The 18,445-nt window shown below is 44.8% G+C and overlaps 1 pseudogene and 1 gene segment (V, D, J or C); both read left to right on the top strand.

Moving 5' to 3' along the window:
- Positions 1 to 503: 503 nt before the first annotated feature.
- On the top strand, positions 504 to 1,211 carry LOC130022903 (immunoglobulin lambda variable 2-18-like). The segment is given in 2 exon segments: positions 504 to 606; positions 754 to 1,211. Coding segments are annotated over 2 exon segments (507 nt in total).
- Positions 1,212 to 7,183: 5,972 nt separating this feature from the next.
- On the top strand, positions 7,184 to 7,691 carry LOC130022902 (immunoglobulin lambda variable 6-57-like; annotated as a pseudogene).
- The last annotated feature ends 10,754 nt before the right edge of the window (positions 7,692 to 18,445 follow it).

Here is an 18,445-nt window from a genome sequence, read left to right as displayed (position 1 = left end):
CACCAATGAAGCTGAGTACCTTCAACAAGCTTAATAACGTTTCCTAGAATGCTTTAGGCATGACACTTCACATGGCACTCAGAGGTTGATATAGATCCTGCCCTATGAGCATAATAACCTACTGAATACGGATGTTTAGAAACTTTAGAATCTGCTACTTTGATTCAGTTTAGGAGCTGTTGTGGTCAGCTGTCTGTGGACAGCTGACAATTAGGTTAGTGCTGGCACATTGTGTGATCTCTGTGGTGATCTTCTGACTCGGCAGGTGGCGCTGTGGGCTTGTTCCTGAGCCTGCAGAGGGAACTCAGTCTCAAACAGTCACCTGGGGCTCTGCATGCCCTGGGGATTACAAACTGTGACCTCTAGAACCCTGGAGGATGCCCCAGCTCCACCTCCACCTCAGCTTTCACCAAATGTAGGCCCAGGGGCAGATGGGGTAGGGGGTGATTTGCATAAAGGGCTCCTTTCTGCTCTTCCATCAGGGGATGAAGATAAGAGGGACTTTGTGCAGTTGTCTCCCTTGTGAGCTCCAAATCCAAGTCCAGGGTGTCTCTGCAATGGCCTGGCCTCCTGTCCTCCTCCTCTTCCTGCTAACTCAGTACCCAGGTGACTGACAGTGGGAACTTGGGGAAATGATTATGCTGGAGACCATGCTCTGGGTTGAGGGGTGCAGTGGTGGGAAAATGCTTTGTTTTGAGAACAGGCGGTGGCTAGTAACTGACTCATCTCTGTGTCTCCCATGTTCCATTCCAGGCTCCTGGGCACAGACTGGACTGACGCAGGAAGTCTCAGTGTCAGGGTCTGTGGGACAGACAGTCACCCTCTCCTGCACTGGAAACAGCAACAATGTCGGTTATTCTAGAACAGGCTGGTACCAGCAGATACCTGGTGCTGCCCCCAAAACTGTGATGATTGAAAGTACTCGACCTACAGGGATTCCAGCTAGGTTCACTGGTTCTTCATCTGGAAACAAGGCCACTCTGACCATCTCAGGCGTGCAGCCTGAGGATGAGGCTGATTATTATTGTTCTGCATGGGACAAAAGTATCAGCAATGTCACAGTGCTTCAGACTCAAGGAGAAGTGAGACAAAAACCTAGGCATGGTCTTAATGATCTCCACGTGTCAGCCTGTGCCAAACAGGAAACAGAGCTGTGGAGCCTGTACTTTCTGAGTGTGTCTGAGCACAAAGCCACTGAACAGGGTCAGTGATGGCTCCTTCTCAGACTGGGTGTGCTTAATAGCTATGTCAAGATGTTACCTTTATTAATCATGTTTAAACACTCTTACAGTGTCCAGCTCAATTGTGCTTCATGAATTGACAGACTAGCATAGTCAACACCAAAACCTAATTTTTCAATATCCCATCATTCTGGTGTGTAAACACACAAAAGAGCGGGCAAGGGGGCGGCAGCAGTCTATCTCTCCTGCCGCCCTTGTTCGGTAGTCTCAGGCCGTTTCCCCACTCCAGGGAGGTCAATGGAGATGGTCAGGCGAAGGAAGGAAACGAGGGCCAAGCTGGTTGGTCTAAGCAGCAGTTTATTACATGCAAGAAATGTATGTCATGGAGGCCTCAGGTGTCCTCAAGCACATGCACCCAGAGAGCACCCCCAGAGAGCCCCGAAAATCCCCTTATATACATCATGGTACCTCTAAAGGGCCGATATAGTGATGTCATCAAAAGGAGTTTCGAAAGAACATTGAGGCAGCAAAACATACAGTTTCTTTACATCTACAGTGTTTCTTTACATCAGCAGGCCAGTAATCTTGGCCTCACCTTTGACAAGCTACTTGGATTAACACATCAAAGACCAGTCTGCTAGAGCTTGGAGCCTACATCTCCAAGATCAGCCTGCCTGGAGCCAGGCATCTACATCCCAAAGATCAGGCCTGGTTTAGCACCTGGGATCATGCACACCTAAGACCAGCTAGGTTCCTGTGAGATAAGGGAAACAGCCTCTATATACTGAAATCATTTACTGAAGGCAGTTTGAAGGGGAGAAAGTTCAGTCTCATCCAAGCTAGTCAGGACACACAGGAAAACTACTTCTAGGACAGATTCTCATTTTGCAGATCAACTCACACTAGAACAGAATTCCCTTGGTGTGTTTCTCCTCTCCGTGTCCGACCAACATATAAACATACATAATATAAATCATTTTGTATGGACACAGTAAGAAATACTTTGAGCTTATAGAATTGCTCTCCCAGGGCCATCTCAATCTCAGACTGCAGTGCTCAGGCCAGATATCTTTCCTATTCTTAGCAGCAGGGTCCTAGTCTCATCGTTACTTTTGGATCATGACAGCATTTGCCTATGATCAAACTCTTAACTTATAGTTAAGAATTGTGGCACCTTGGCCTGGCCCATCTCGATGCCAGGGTAGCACATAACTTACCGGCTTGCACTGGTTCCATCCAGTCCCACGTCCGGACCCTGCTTTTGGGGTGCTAGGAAGTGAGGGCAACTGAGGCTTAAGTTGAGAAAGCAGATGCCCAGGAGTGAATAATATTCAAGGTCAATTAAATCCTAAGTTATAAAGCATAACATTAATTGTCTTCCTGTATCTATACAAAAAGGACATTGCACTAAAAGGACATTGCACTAAGCTCAAAGTATTTCTTACTGTGTCCATACAAAATGATTTATATTATGTATGTTTATATGTTGGTCAAAAGACATAAGGAGAGGAGAAAGGGAATATTAACTTACAGTACAGCTTCAGTGTCTAAGAAGGATGAGTCCTTAAAATTGGTTGGGGAAGAGAGCATAGAAGTGGTTACAGACAAAGTAATGGGAATGACTCGGGAGCACTGTGATGGGTGCAATCTGATAAACCTAAGCTCCTTGTACTCCAACATTCTGGAAAGAAAGTTCAAACCCTTTAGTGATTCTTCTCATCCTACCTCACCCTACTCACTCCAAGAAAATCACTAATCCATGTTTAAACCTCATGAATTTTCTGTTCTGGATATTTCACATTGATAGATTCTGAAAAAATTGGTATTTGCAACTCCTTTACTTTATTTACATTTTTATTACACAATACTTCTTGGCCCATGCATGATGTGACATAGGACATTAGTTTATTCTGCTACCAAGTTCACACCAGATTACAACCTTCATAAGTTTCACTCCTCCTTTCAGTATCACTTTATCACTTGACTTCCCGTTAATTGTCGATTTGCTCGAGCGGGCGCCAGTAACGTCTCCATTTGTCCCTGTCGCATGCTAGTGTACACTGTCAGTATACACTGTCAGTATACTTTTCAGTATACACTGTCTATATCTGTCACCTCACATCTCGTTTCCATCTATCTACACCAAATCAGCGGCTTCCACACTGCTCAATGCCCCTACCCTTCCCCCCAGCTAACCCCAAACTGTCTCAAAATCTAAAGATTTTCTGTAATGATGGTTTATTCCCTATTCAGGGTTCCATTTCACATATTGGAAAATTGATAAAGTATTTGTCTTTTCCAGCTGGTAAGTTGGACTAAGCATAGTAAATATCCAAGAATCTTTGCTGAATTATATTTCAGTATGTGAACATACCACATTTTGTTGATTTTTCAGCTGAAGGTGCTCTTTTCTGCTATTTGATAATCTGTTTGCTCTCATGCAAAGGGTTGCAGGAGCATTGGTTTACTAGTTTTTATTTATTCCAATGTTAGTTTTCATCTCAAGAGGTAGAATGGTCAAGCCAATTGGTAACATTCTAGATGATCAGAGCAGTTGTGAGGCTGAAAAGCACCTCATAGATGCCATGACAGGCCGTACTTCAGCAAAACAAGCAGTAGACCTAAATATCTGTTTCCCCTCCCCCCTCCTCCTAAAGAATTCCCTGAGACTGTCCTTGCAGAGACTGGAAATCCCCTAGAAGCCTCTAGCCAATCCTGTGATAAGTAGGATATCTCTGGGCACAGCAGGTGGGCATAACCAATTAACTCACAGTCTTGTGATTGCTTCACCTCAATTCTTGGGGATACTGCCAAACATTGCTTATGTAACAAAATGCTATATAATGTTTCCTGCAACTTGGGCCAGGGTCTTTGTCAAGACTCCACGGCATTGGATGAGACTTGAACCCTTGCTCAAGCTAGCAATAAAGGGGCCTTGCATTTGTATCCTCACGTCTGGTCTGGTCAATGTGGGAGTGAAACTCCCTTCCTGGGACATAACGCAGTCAGATGTATATTTCCAGAAGTTGCACTGGCTTACTTGTCTATCTTCAATGTGTGAGGTTTCCAATTTCTCTGAATTTCACCAAGAGTTGCTGATATCTCTCACTATTGTTTCACTGTCTTCCCATCTCCCCCACAGCCAGTTTGGGAGAGCTGTCACCCACGCAGCAATAGCCTGCATGATAAGAAAGAAACTTTGCTTCTATTTATGTGATTGGATCCAGGGCATCTAGTGGAGAACAGTCTCGCACTGTTGTCTGCCACCCTGGGGTCAGCACCATTTTCCAGCAGAACTGTTGCTCAAGCCTCTTGCAGGCATTGCGGCTTGTGTCAGTATCAACCCAGAAAGAATGATCCCAGAGCCTAACTTTCTCATTCAAACATCTGGCATTTTATTGATTGATTATTCATTTATTCATTGGTTTGTTTGTGGGTCACACCCAGAGATTCTTACTCCTGGTTTTGCATTCAGGAGTTGCTCCTGACAGTGTTTGGGGAACCTATGGAATGTTTGTGTCAGCTGGGTGCAAGGCAAGTGCCCTACCCACTACGCTATCTCTCTGGCCCCCAAGAAATATCTGGCATTTTAGAGACACTTTCAACATATGACAACTAGAATTGACATCATTTAAACCTATCTATCATTGGTATTTTTAAAAAATTATCATCAAAACTATCCTTAGAACCACATTTTATGTAAAATAGAGCAAAACAACAAGTCTTCAGTTCTACTAATATAGTTACTATTAAATATATTAGAGCCTCCGCCCCTTCCCCCTCTTTTTTTGATTTGTTTTGTGGCCATACCCTGTGGTGCTCTGGACTTACTGATCTGTTCCTGACATGGGATCTCTGTTGTTGGATGCTCAAAGTGACCATAAAGTGCCAGCGATTGAACCCGGGTCTGCTGCAAGCAAGGAAAGTGTCCTATCCACTGTACTATTGCTCTGGGCCTCCTATAATATCTTATAAAACCTGTCTATATTTTTCAGGAAAAAATTTGCCTGTGTTTTTACAAGGTCAATTTGGGATTCAGGAATATTGGAAAAATGTGGCTCCTAAGCTTGTTAGTGAGCTATGGCAGGTTTGCTCAATAATTTGAGGGAAACTTTCAAAAAGAAATACAGGTTTTGCAATAGTACGAACCATTTTAATACCTCCTAAATTTTATGATATCTTTATATATTTTATATTTACGGGCTGGAGCAATAGCACAGCTGTAGGGCGTTTGCCTTGCATGCAGCCAACATGGCCAACCCGAGTTCGATTCCTCCACCCCTCTCTGAGAGCCCAGCAAGCTACCGAGAGTATCTCGCCTGCATGGCAGAGCCTGGCAACTACCCGTGATGTATTCGGTATGCCAAACACAGTAACAACAAAGTCTCCAATGGAGATGTTACTGGGCTTGCTCAAGCAAATCGATGAACAACTGTCCTCCCGACAGTGACCTTTTTCTCAGCACCACTAAAGTGAGTGATTAAAATATATTAGATTACGTATGCTATAAAATGCACTGTAGCACTGTAGCACTGTCCTCCCATTGTTCATCGATTTGCTTGTGTGGGCCCAGTAATGTCTCCATTGTCAGACTTGTTTTTACCATTGTTGGCATATCGAATATGTCACAGGTAGCTTGCTAGGCTTTGCCATGCGGATGAGATACTTAGGGTAGCTTTCCGGGCTCTCTGAGAAGGGTGGTGGAATCGAATTCGGGTCGGCCGGGTCGGCTGCATGCAAGGCAAATGCCCTACCTGCTGTGCTAGCACTCCATCCCTTTAAATGAAGTAATACAAAATAAGCCTAGTTGCTCATAATTAGATACATAATGAATTCTATGAGCACACCCAAAAGGCCTGGTCTTTCCAGTCATAAAAACTTTCTCAAACACCTGTCATTGACGGCTCCAGATCTGCACTAATGTAAAAATTGGGTCTGTGTAAGGCGGTTGTGACATTGTCTAATTTGTACGGTATGGGTAAACCAAATGTATTCATGATATGAAAACCAGGTGGCCTGTGTCATTGTCACCGCTTAGCCTGTCTTAGACATGCTGAACTCCTGCATTTGACTCCCAGGTGCTCAGCTCTGAACTTGCTCCTTACCAGGCAGATGTAAATACCCAGTGTAATGTCTCCCTATTAATCATCCCTGGCATTGTTACACCTGCAACTAGCCAAACTGGAGATTTAGCCTAGAGAACTCAGAGATAGAGCTCAGGAACTCACGGTTACTAGTGCAGCTGTGGGAAAGTCAGCCCCTAGATTCATGTTGAACTGATACCCAAACCAACGGTTAGATCTGTACCAAGTTTTCTTCTAAAAATCTATAATAAATGATGGCCAATGTAATTCAACATATATTAGAAATGTTGCATGCTCCATTTGCTTCAACGTTCATAGTGTTTCTTGGTGCATCGTAGATCATACATTCTGTGCACATAATCTTTGTTTCTGCTAGTGTGGAAAGTTCTTTGCCCCAGCTTACCTTGGAGTTGAATTCAGTGCAGATACCACTCCCTTTTCTTCAATGCAGCTCATTCTCCTTATGATATTCCACAGAATAACTCACATTGTCATGGTCAATTCGTACAGTCAGGAAGTATAAAAAGCAAAGTGAGATTAAGTGCAGTTCAGAGAATGTTGGTTAATGATATAGAAAACTCAGGGATGTGAGTTGTAGAAAGAGGAGCTCTGGACAGCACTGACCCCGGTGAGAAATTTCTCCTGTATCCACCAGGGTGCAGTGCTCTGTAATATAAATCTCTTGCCCAGCAAATGTCACCCTCCCTTGCTGTGGTGATATCCTTCCCCCTGTTCTAATCTCTCTTTACTCAGCTTGAGTCTAGGCCAATTATAAGGAGGGGTTTGCAAGGCTTCCTGAAAGGGGAAGGTTTGCATGAAAACCTCCCACCCTGTGGAGTAGGAGGTCCTATAAAGGGCGGCTCCTGGACAGAGTGTGACTGCCAAGTCCTGGACATCAAGTGTGAGGATGTCTTCAGCATGGCCTGGACTCTGTTGCTCCTCACCTTCCTGGCCTCCTGTACAGGTAGTGCTTGCAGGGAATTTTGCAGGGGTTGCAATAGGATGATGACCTCTCCCTCCTCTCCGGAAACTGTATCTGTCTGTCTCATTGATATTTCTCTTCTTTCCTTTCAGGGAGTTGGGCCCAGTTTGTGCTGAGTCAGATCCCATCTGTGTCCCGGTCTCCAGGGGAAAAGGTCACCATTTCTTGTACTCGCAGCAGTGGAAACATAGGGGATTACTATGTGTCCTGGTACCAGCAGCGCCGTGGAGTTCCCCCACAAACGTGATCTATGCATTCAATGAAAGACCCTCTGGAGTTCCCGATAGGTTTTCTGGGTCCATTGAGAGTTCCTCCAACGCTGCACACCTGACCATCACTGGGGTGCAGCCTGAGGACGAGGCAGACTATTACTGTCTGTCCTATGATGAAAGCAGCTATTGTCACCCAGTGCTCCAGGCCCACAGGGATCACTTAATCACTTAATCACTTAACTTCCCGTTAGTCGTCGATTTGCTCGAGCGGGTGCCAGTAACGTCTCCATTTCTCCCTGTCGCGTGCTAGTGTAGCCCAATGGCATCTGTTCGCTCCGGGAACATGAAGGGCCTCAAACCAATCATTCATGATCTTGACGAAGAAGTCTGACCATCTGGTAGGTGGGCGGCCACGCGGTCTTTTGACATCCCGTGGAATCCAATCAGTAACAGCTCTAGTCCAGTGGTCGTCTTTAAATCTCATTACGTGACCAGCCCATCTGATTTTCGACACCTTGGCAAATGAGAAAGCGTCCCTGATCCTTGATCGTCCACGGATGTCAGAACTCCGGATTCTTTCTCTCATTTGAGTGAAACGTGATATTCCAAGCACAGCTCTTTCTATTCTTCTTTGGGAGACCTGAATAGCGTTCTCATCTTGTTTGCATAGGGCCCAGGTCTCTGAGGCATATGTTAATGCAGGAAGAACAGTGGAATCAAAGAGATGTGCCCGGAGCCAGAGGTTCTTCGTCCTCTTAGCTATTTCCTCGACGTTCTTGAAGGCGTTCCAAGCCGCTCTCTTCCTCCTGCGCAGCTAGGGTGCCAGGTCATTTGTCATGTTGACCTCTTGACCTAGGTACACATAGCTGTTGCATTCGGAGATGGTCGATCCATTGAGAGTGAATGGGGCGTCAGGAACAAGGCTGTTTCTCATAAAAATTGTCTTCGTAAGATTCAGCTGTAGTCCTACCTTTCCACACTCACGGTCATAGTCGGCCAGCATTTGTGCCACTTGGCTGATGTTTGGTGTTATTAAAACAATGTCATCAGCAAAGCGGAGGTGGTGTAGTTGCCGACCATCTAACTTCACTCCCATTCCTTCCCATTCCAGTCGTCGCATGATGTTCTCGAGGGTGGCACTGAAGAGTTTCAGTGAAATGGTATCACCCTGCCGCACCCCTCTCTTGACATCAACGATCACTTCTTTGTAGAATGGTGAGATCCTGGTAGTGATTCTGCAATACAGCTCACGGAGGATCCTGATGTATTGGGCTTGAATGCCCTGATTGGCTAGGGCTTCAATGGCTGCTTCCGTCTCAACAGAATCAAAGGCCTTCTTTAAATCAATGAACGTTAAACAGAGCGGCATCTTGAACTCCCGAGAAACCTCAATGAGCTTGGTTATTGTGTGGATATGGTCGATGGTGCTGAATCCTTTGCGGAACCCTGCTTGCTCGCATGGTTGTCCTTCATCTAGTGTTCTGCCAATCCTATTTAGGATGACTCGAGTGAACAACTTGTAGATGACAGACAATAGGCAGATCGGGCGATAGTTGCCAATGTCATGGATGTCTCCCTTCTTGAACAGTAGTACGGTCCTGCTGGTTTTCCATTGGGATGGAACCTTGCATTCAGACAGGTAGTGTGTGAAGAGCCGAGCCAGTGTATTGATGAGTACTGACGGCAGGTTCTTCAGGTGTTCAGGTCTGACCTTGACTGGGCGGGTTCTGTTCGTTTCTTTACCGACTAAATGGCGTGTCGGATTTCGGAAGGGAGAACGTTGGGAATGACATATCCATCCTGTGGCATTTAGTATGTCGGCAAGTGGACACGGCTATCGAAGTGATTTGAGTAGAAGTCTTGGATAATCTTCTCCATTGCCGTTCTGGAGGATGTGATGGATCCATCAGGACGTCAGAGGGCAGTCATCTTGGTCTTATAGTTGGCGAAGGACAGGCAGGCGTTACGAATACTTTTCCCGGCTTCTGGGACATCTACCAGTACTTCTGCTCTTCTCTCTTTGAGGTCTTCCTTGATCGCATCTCTGCACTGCTTTGCGAGCTTGGAGGTTAGCTTGCGGTTGTCTGAGACATGCGCCAAACCACGCTGGCGAATTAGCTCAAGAGTTTTCTAAGAGAGGCGATTTTTTGTGGCTATCTCTCTCTTGGCGTTCCTCTCACATTCATGGAGGTGCTGAACCAGTCGATTGTATTGCTCGTCAATGTTGTCAACAATGGCATCTTCCCATGTTGCCGCAATAGTACCAAAGAGTTCCCAGTTGGTGGTCATTCTGGGAGTTCTCTTTTTGAACTTTTCAGCCCTTTCTCCCCGCTCTGTGAAGTAGAATTTTGCACGAAGGAGACGGTGGTCCGATCCCGTTCAAAATTTTGGGACAACAGCGACATCAGTCAGGCAAAACCGCCGATTGAATATGATGTGGTCTATTTCGTTGTGGAATTGTCCACTGGGAGACTCCCATGTCCATCGTTTAGATTCTGCCTTCTGTACCTGTGAGTTACCATGAATGGTCTTGGTCGACATGATGAACTCAGACAGTCTCTCACCCTGTTCGTTCCATTCTAGGCCATGGGTCCCGATGTGAAGTTCTTCAGCTGATCTTCTCGGTCCTATCTTGGCATTAAAATCACCCACAATGATCTTGTAGAAGGTGTGGTCTTCTTTATAGAACTTCTCTAGCTCCATGTAGAACTTCTCGATTTCTCTTTCATCATAATGAGATGCTGGTGCGTAGACAACGAAGATAGAAACCGCAGGCAGTGAGCCACATCTATTCAAATGTAAACGTCCGATTCGGGTTGTTAGGCATTCGAATGAATCAATGCTCTTGGCCAAGTTTGTGTTGACAAGGACACCGACGCCTCCAACACCTCTTTTATCGTATGTTCCGAGTAAAAATTCTTCTCCAGTGTCGAAAACGGCATGGTGAGATTCGTGCCTTCTTGTCTCGGTCAGACCAATGATGTCGTCCTTGATCATTCGCGCTTGTATCATCAGGTCCTCGATGGATGCATCTGATGCTAGCGTACGTGTATTGAAAGTATAGATGATCATTTTTGTCTTCCTTCGTTGTGGCAGCCTAGGTCGGCCTTGGGATTTTGTCGGCCTCTCCTTTCTCATCCTTCTCAGTGCTGTCATGTCGGTGAAGCCTTCAGGGTCAGGTGAATGAGACCAGTTGTAGTTACTGGTTTTGGCATATTGAATACACAGCGGATAGCTTGCCAGGCTCTTCTGTGCGGGCGGAATACTCTCGGTAGCTTGCCAGTCTTTCGAGAGGGATAGAGGCTTTTGGGGTGATCTCAAATCACCCTTGTAGGTGTTACCATATTTGAACCCTATCAAATATGGTACGACAATTCCAGAAGATGGGTATTTAGTGTCTTATGATGTGTCGCGTGGCCGATTGCGGCCGCGCGGGTCCAGAAAGCATCCTGGAGTGTGGCGACGGCTGGGTAGTGGAAGTAGTGTCAAGAGTTGGAAGTCTGCCAGTGGGGTATTTATCTGGGTAGGGTTGGTCTCCTGTGCACAATTCGATTCCTGGGTGGTTGATGGAAGCAGACAGGGCAGGGTAGGGTGGGGCTCCTGATTAGAATCCCTTTGTCACCTGTGGTGGTGGGAGCAAGCAGAGAAGCTCTGTCCCTGGGTCCGCCGAGCCTGGAGTCCAAGGTCTCAGAGAGTTCTGCTTATCTTGTTCTGTGGGTCTTCAGTCGTTCGTGGGTCTCGGCCGGAGCTGCCACGCGGGTCTGGAAAGTGTCCTGGAGTGTGGCAACGGCTGGGTAGTGGAAGTAGTGTCGAGAGTTGGAAGTCTGCCAGTGGGGTATTTATCTGGGTAGGGTGGGTCTCCTGTGCACAATTCGATCCCTGGGTGGTTGATGGAAGCAGACAGGGCAGGGTAGGGTGGGGCTCCTGATTAGAATCCCTTTGTCACCTGTGGTGGTGGGAGCGAGCAGAGAAGCTCTGTCCCTGGGTCCGCCGAACCTGGAGTCCAATGTCTCAGAGAGTTCCGCTTATCTTGTTCTGTGGGTCTTCAGTCGTGCGTGGGTCTCGGCCGGAGCTGCCACGCGGGTCCGGAAAGCGTCCTGGACTGTGGCGACGGCTGGGTAGTGGAAGTAGTGTCCACCCACAGGGAAGTGAGACAAATACCCCCTTCTCATCAACTCAGCTTTATTTCGTGGCTGCTCTCCCCTCTTCTGCTTGTATTCTCAAGTTTCCATCATCTCTTTTTTGTTCTCTCTGTTTTATTTTCAAAATACCAAGCTCTAGTTTGGGTTATCAGTCAGTTTTACAACACACAGTTTCCATGGTAAAGTCCTGTGTTTTATCCCCAGGGGAAAAAATAAAACAAACAGGCAAACAGAAACAAAACAAAACAGCAGAATCACACACTTCTATCTCTTTATCTTAGTTGATGTAGAGACACCTTTCCAGCAACCACTGTAGCATCATCTAAGCAATTCAGACAACTGAATTGCTTGGCTTAAAAATGATTCAGAGGGCACAAGGAAAAGGACACACATCAGCTAAGTGTAGAAAATATAAAGAAAGGATGTAAATATCAAAGGATTTATGTTTCTCTGAGAGGTCTCCATTGGTCTGATTCCACTGTAAAAAATTAAGCATGTGCAACTATCTGAATTTAAAAAACTTTTGCATGACATAGTTAAAATAAAATGACACACAACTGAATGTGAGAATATATTTATACATAATACTTCACATAAAGGATGAACAGTCAAAATCTTTAAGGCACTCAACAAACTAGTGAATAAAACCCAGTCAGTAACTAAATCATAAAATGATTAAATAGGGAGATAGACACAGACACATCCACAAAGAAGACATAGAGATGATCAATAAGCATCTGAAAAAAAGTGCCTCTTTTCCCTTAGTTAAAGAAACACACACACACAAATGATGTTGATGTATTACCTGACAGCTTGAGAATATATATATGTATGTATGTTCACAAACATATATAAATATATGTCTGGAAATAACAGCTATTGGTATGATTTGGTTAAAAAAAAGGAATCCTTGGTGTATATGTTGCCCAGCCCAATGTGCTTCTTGCGCCCACATGGCCGAGCACTGTGGTGCCTGAGCACATGTGTCACCCGCATCTCCCATCATGCTTTCGTGTCTAATGCTAGGATGTGTGTAGGGGCTCTCTCTGCTCTTGGGGAAGCCCGCACTCTCTCTTGAGTGTGTTCCTCTCTCTTTCTCTCTCACTCTCTCCCCCTCCAAACCTTAAAAACCCTCCAAATAAAATCTATTTAAAAAAAGGAATCCTCAGCTGGGTCCAGTTTCTATGGAAAACATATGGAATTTTTTCTTATAATTCTGAAATTTATCAAAGTAAGATAAGCTGCCATTTGAGTCAACTTGTTGTTAGTATCTATGCCTTACCCCCCAAAATGTTCATTTTCTATCTCCAAGTCAAAACACATCCATTTGAAAGGACATATGATCTCTATTGTTCACTGCAGCACTTAGTACAATAGCTAGGATATGGAATTAACCCAGACATTCAATGACAAATGAATAAATAAAAAGGTATGGTATACATACACAATGGCATGCTTTGCCGTTGCAAGGAATGATGAAGTCATGTAATTCCCTGAAACACAGATGGAAGTGGAGGATAGCATGTTAATTGAATTAATCAGATGGAGGAGGCCCTATACCAAATGATCTCACTTATCTTTGTTTTTTTATTAATTAATTAATTTTTTTAATAGTGAGACAGCATGAGGTACAGTTGCAGACTTACACATTTTTGTGCTTGGGTTTCAATTATACAATGATCAAACACCCATCCCTCTACCAGTGCGCATTTCCCACCATCATGGATCCCAGTATCCCTCCCGCCCCCCAGCCCCCATCCCACCCTGCCTCTGTGGCAGGGCATTTCCCTCTCTCTCCTTTTGAGTGCTGTGGTTTGCAAAAGAGGCATTGAGTGGCAGTCATGTTTGGTCGATAATCTACTTTCAGCATGCTTCTCCCATCCTGGGAGGATCCTCCCAACACCCTTTATTTGGTGTTCCCTTCTCTTTCTGAGCTCCCTTTCCCCCTAATATGTGTGGTTGTCCTCCGGGTCATTGAGTAAAATTCCTGGTACTAATCTCTGCCATTCTTGGTGATCTCACTTATCTTTGGTATAGAGAAGAACATGATATGAAGAGCAAGTTATGAAAGTGGAGCAAACCCTTGTTCCTAGATTATAGTAATGAAAAAGTCAAGAAATAAGAGAAATGGAGAGGTCAAAAAGTAGGAACATGGGCAGAAGGGCACAGTGGCAGGGGCTGTTTCCTTGGAAGCATTTGCTATGTACAGGTATTGTCTGTGTATACATCTAAGGCCCATAGAAAAATGTTATAAGCATAGGGTCCAATGTACAATAATGAATCTTAAAAGTTTGCTTGTTAAGGAGGCAGGCAAGGGTTGCGGGAAGGGAAACTGGGGACATTAGGGGAGGGAAGTTGACACAGGTGGTGGGATTGGTATTGGAACTTTGGAAACCAAAGTGCCTTACAAAGATTTCTAACAAAAGTGAAAATGAAAATGCCACATGATCAAACAGGCTGCTAAACGGAAAGGACAGTTGCACGCTTATGTTCACAGCACTAGGTTCACGATAGCTATGGCATAGAATCAGTGGAAATATATGCCTATTGATAGAACACAGACTAAGGGTCTGAAAACACAGTACAGTGGAGGTTTCTTAAGAATGCCAGGAATAATGTCTGATCACAGAGTCAAGAATAAGCTTTGAGCACAGTCCATGTGGTATAAACACCCTTCCTCTCCACAGATCCTAGACGTAGAACTATGGCATATGTATATATATACAGATATATACATACATATAATTCAGGAAACTTATGTGTCTATGTATACATATGAAACACTGTTATTAAAACTGATATAATTTTACTTTGCGGATAACTTGTACTGATTATGCTAAACGAGATGGTCATGGTCCTCCCGTTATTCATCAATTTGCTCGAACGGGCCCAGTAACGTCTCCATGGGGAAACTTGTTGTTACTGTGTTTGGCATATCGAATACTTCATGGGTAGCTTGCCAGGCTCTGCCGTGCGGGCTAGATACTCTCGGTAGCTTGCCGGACTCTCCAAGAGGGGTGGAGGAATCGAACTCGGGTCAGCCTTATTGGCCGCTTGCAAGGCAAACGCCTTATCCACTGTGCTATCGCTCCAGCCTCTAAATGAGATGAAGAAGTGTAAAAATAATTATATACAGTTTCATTTGTATGTGGTACCTGAATCACTGAAGCAAATAAATTGGCAAAATAACTGGCAAAATACAACAAAATTAAGTCCTCAATGCAGAGAAAAATACTTGGATAGTAGAAAGACAGGAAATGGAATATTCAAAGAGTTTTGTGTGCCTGGGAGTAATGAGAATTACCCTCATAATGAGGAGTCTTTGACACACTATGAGAGCGTAAACCCAAAGTCAAATCAGTAAAAATATAACTTGAAGAACAAACTCCAAACCCCAAAGAAGCCAATCCTGGGAGCTGGGCTCTGTGCTCACTGAGAAGATGTATCATCTGTGACCTCTCAGGCCTGACAGATTCCGCTGAACAAAGCAAGTGTGTACTCTCAGCAGGTTCTTCCTCCCTGGGCTTTCCCTAAGAGTGAAGCAAATCTCCATCTTCCTGAGTCCAGGTGTGAGCTGAGCTCTAGAACCAGGGCTCAGGGAGGATGTGGGAAGTCACTGGATGGAAATTTATTTCTCTGGTGAGCTTGTGATTGAAAAGAGAGGAGAGAAGAATGGGAGGTTGGATCAGACCAGCCCTACTGTGGGATCAGGGCCTCTGTCTATGATGGCTTGGACCCCTGTTCTGGCTTCTCTCTCTCTGCATAAATGGATTAGGTGTTGGGGCAATAGAGAAAACCCTCCAGCCTGATTGAGGACAAAACTCTGATCAAATAAATAATACTTGACTCTATCCCATGTCCTGCCTCTTTGCAGGTTTCCTCTCCCAGCCGTTGCTGGCATAGCCACCCAACCTCTGTCCCTCTCAGTACCTTTAGGGGCATCAGCCTCATCTGCACCTAAGAAGTGGCTTCTGTGTTGGTGGCAAATGCATGTCTGGTACCAACAGAAATGAGAGACCCTTATCTAGCATTTCTTGTACAACCGCAGAGACTCCAAGAAGCACCAACTCCCAGGTAGTCCCAGATGTTTCTCTGGATTCAATCATGCCTTGACCAATGAGGGCTTCTGCTCATCTCTGGCTGCAGCCTAAGGACAAAACTGAGTATGTCTGTTTGGGTGGACATAATTGGGTCTATCATAGGGACATGGAAAGGTGAGGAATGGCAGGAAAACTCTGTCCCAGTCAGGCTTGTTGTCTGAAGACTTCACATTTAAATAAACTGCTCCGTTTACATCTAAGTTTCCGGAAACAGCCAGTTTTGGAAGAGTTATGGTGATAAGGAAATTTTTATTCACTCCTGGTGGGAATGTCTTCTGGTTCAGTCTCTGTGGAATCTAATATGGAGATCTATCAAAGAATAGAAATAGAACTACCACATTATCCACTGGTACCATTTCTTGGCATCTATTTTCAAAACACAGAAACATTAATCTCAAAGGATATATGCACACCAGTGTTTATTGTCACTCTTAGTGCAATAGCCAACGTGTAAAAACAACTAAATTCCCAACATTGAATAAATAGATCAAGAAATTGTGAGAATTATATAAAATGGACTACAGTGCACATCTGACAAAGACAAAAATCACACAATTTGCAGTTCGCAAGACATAGATGAAGTAGAAGATATCATGCTGAGTGAAGTCAAATGAAAGGTGGCCGACACAGACTGTTCTCTCTCTCTCTCTCTCTCTCTCTCTCTCTCTCTCTCTTTCCTATTTCAAACTTATAGATACTCAGCAAAGTAGCAGGAAAGGCATAAACGCAACATAATGGGAGAACAACTGAGTTGGTGCAATGGCATGGGGTTGAAGGGGATGACTGGTATTGTTCCTGGTGTAGTAAAAGGGTGATGTTGGTGATGAGCATGGTGTTGGAATTATGCACATGTGAAATTAACAGCATCACAAAACAGATAATCTCAGTGAAAATAAATACAGTTAACTAATACTAAATGTTCCAGTCAAAGACATAATTTTCATTCTACAGGAAAATCGACACTTAAAGGCTAGTATCATAACAACGAATGAGCCTCCAAGTTAATGCCAAAAGAAAAAATACAATAAAAGGGAAGGGAAGGGGAAAAGTGTAAACACATTGTGGTTTCTCAGTGAGTCTAACTTGTCCTGATGTCAAGTACCAAGACAAGCATCAGGGCTTGGCCACACGTGTTCCCTGGACAGCTGCTGACTCTTTTGTGTCAAGTGTCCCTGCTTGACCTCAAAGCCCAGTAAATTGTGAGATGGAGTTCAATTCACGAGAGGGTACCCCTCCAGGAAAACAATCTTACATCTATTGTTTGCACTAGCCACCCCAGTGCTGATCAGGTTCAGGAGAGGGTTGAGGTGCTGCCAGTGAAGCGAAGTACCTTCGTCAATTTCCTTCAGAAAGTCTTGGGTATGACACTTCAGATGGCATTCAGAGGTTGATGTTTATAGATGATGCTCTCAGCGGACAATAACCCAACACGGACATTTGAGAGCTTGAGAATCTGCTCTTCAGGGGAGAAGGCAGCTGGAATAGAGAAGGGATCACTAAGAAAATGATGGCCTGAGGAACAGGTCGGGATGGGAGATGTGTGCTGAAAGTAGATAATGGACCAAACATGATAACCTCTCAGTATCTGCTTTGCAAACCATAATGCCAAAAGTAAAGAGAGAGTATGGGGAATATTGTCTGTCATAGAGGCGGGGGGTTGTGGGAAGGGAGGGATATATTGGGGATATTGAAGGTATGGAATGTGCACCGGTGGAGGGTTGGGTGTTTGATCATTGTGTGATTGTAATCCAAACGTCAAAGCTTGTAACTGTCTCAGGGTGATTTTATAAAATTAATAAAAGTCTGCTCTTAACTGTGGAGCTAACATTCTGGTACTTTTCTCCACTATTTTTGGGTGTTAGTTTCCCATAAATGCTGGGGAAGAGGGCAGCTTAGAAAGAGAACACCAGGTAAACAGCGTTGTGAGGAACAGCTCGGGATGGAAGATATGTGCTGAAGGTAGACTATAGACCAAACAGGATGGTCACTCAGTGCCTCTTTTGCAGACTACAGTGCCCCAAAAGGAGAGAGAGAACAAAAGGGAAAACCCTGACACAGAGGCCGCGTTGGGTGTGGGGAGGGGTAGGAGTGGGGTGGATGGTGGGAGGAATGCTGAGATTATTTGTCATGAAGAATGGGCACTGGTGGAGGGAAGGGTATTCGATCATTGTGTGAAACAAGCACAAAAGAATGTAACTCTGAAACTTTAACCCACAGTGGTCCACTAATAATTTAAAAAATTAAAAAAAATAAGAATGAAGCAGAGAAAAAATAAGAATCTATTCTTTAGATTCAGTTTAGGAGCAGTTGCATCTGTCTGAGGACAGCTGAACTTGTGCTGGTGCTGGGGCATTGGGTGGTCTCTGTGGTTGATCTTCATCTGATTTCAGCAGGTGGCGCTGTGGGGCATGTTCCTGAGCCTGTTGGGGGAACTCAGCTCTGAAACTATCTCCTGAGGCTCTGCACTGCCTGGGGATTAGAATCTGTGACCCCTAGCACCCTGGAAGCTGCCCCAGCTCCACCTCCAACTCAGCTTTCATCAAACCTAGGCCCAGGGGCAGATGGGGAAGGGGATGATTTGCATAAAGGGCTTCTTTGTATTTTCCCATCAGGGGAAGATAAGAGGGGCTCTGTGCAGTTGTCTCCCTTGTTAGCTCCAGATAGGAGTCCAGGTTATCTCTGCAATGGCCTGTCCTCCTGCCCTCCTCCTCTTCCTGCTAGCTCAGTACCCAGGTGACTGACAA

The sequence above is a fragment of the Sorex fumeus genome, unplaced genomic scaffold (genome assembly GCF_029834395.1).
Source record: "Sorex fumeus unplaced genomic scaffold, SorFum_2.1 ptg000021l, whole genome shotgun sequence".
NCBI classification, from domain to species: Eukaryota; Metazoa; Chordata; class Mammalia; order Eulipotyphla; family Soricidae; genus Sorex; species Sorex fumeus.
This window is presented reverse-complemented; position numbering and strand designations above follow the sequence as displayed.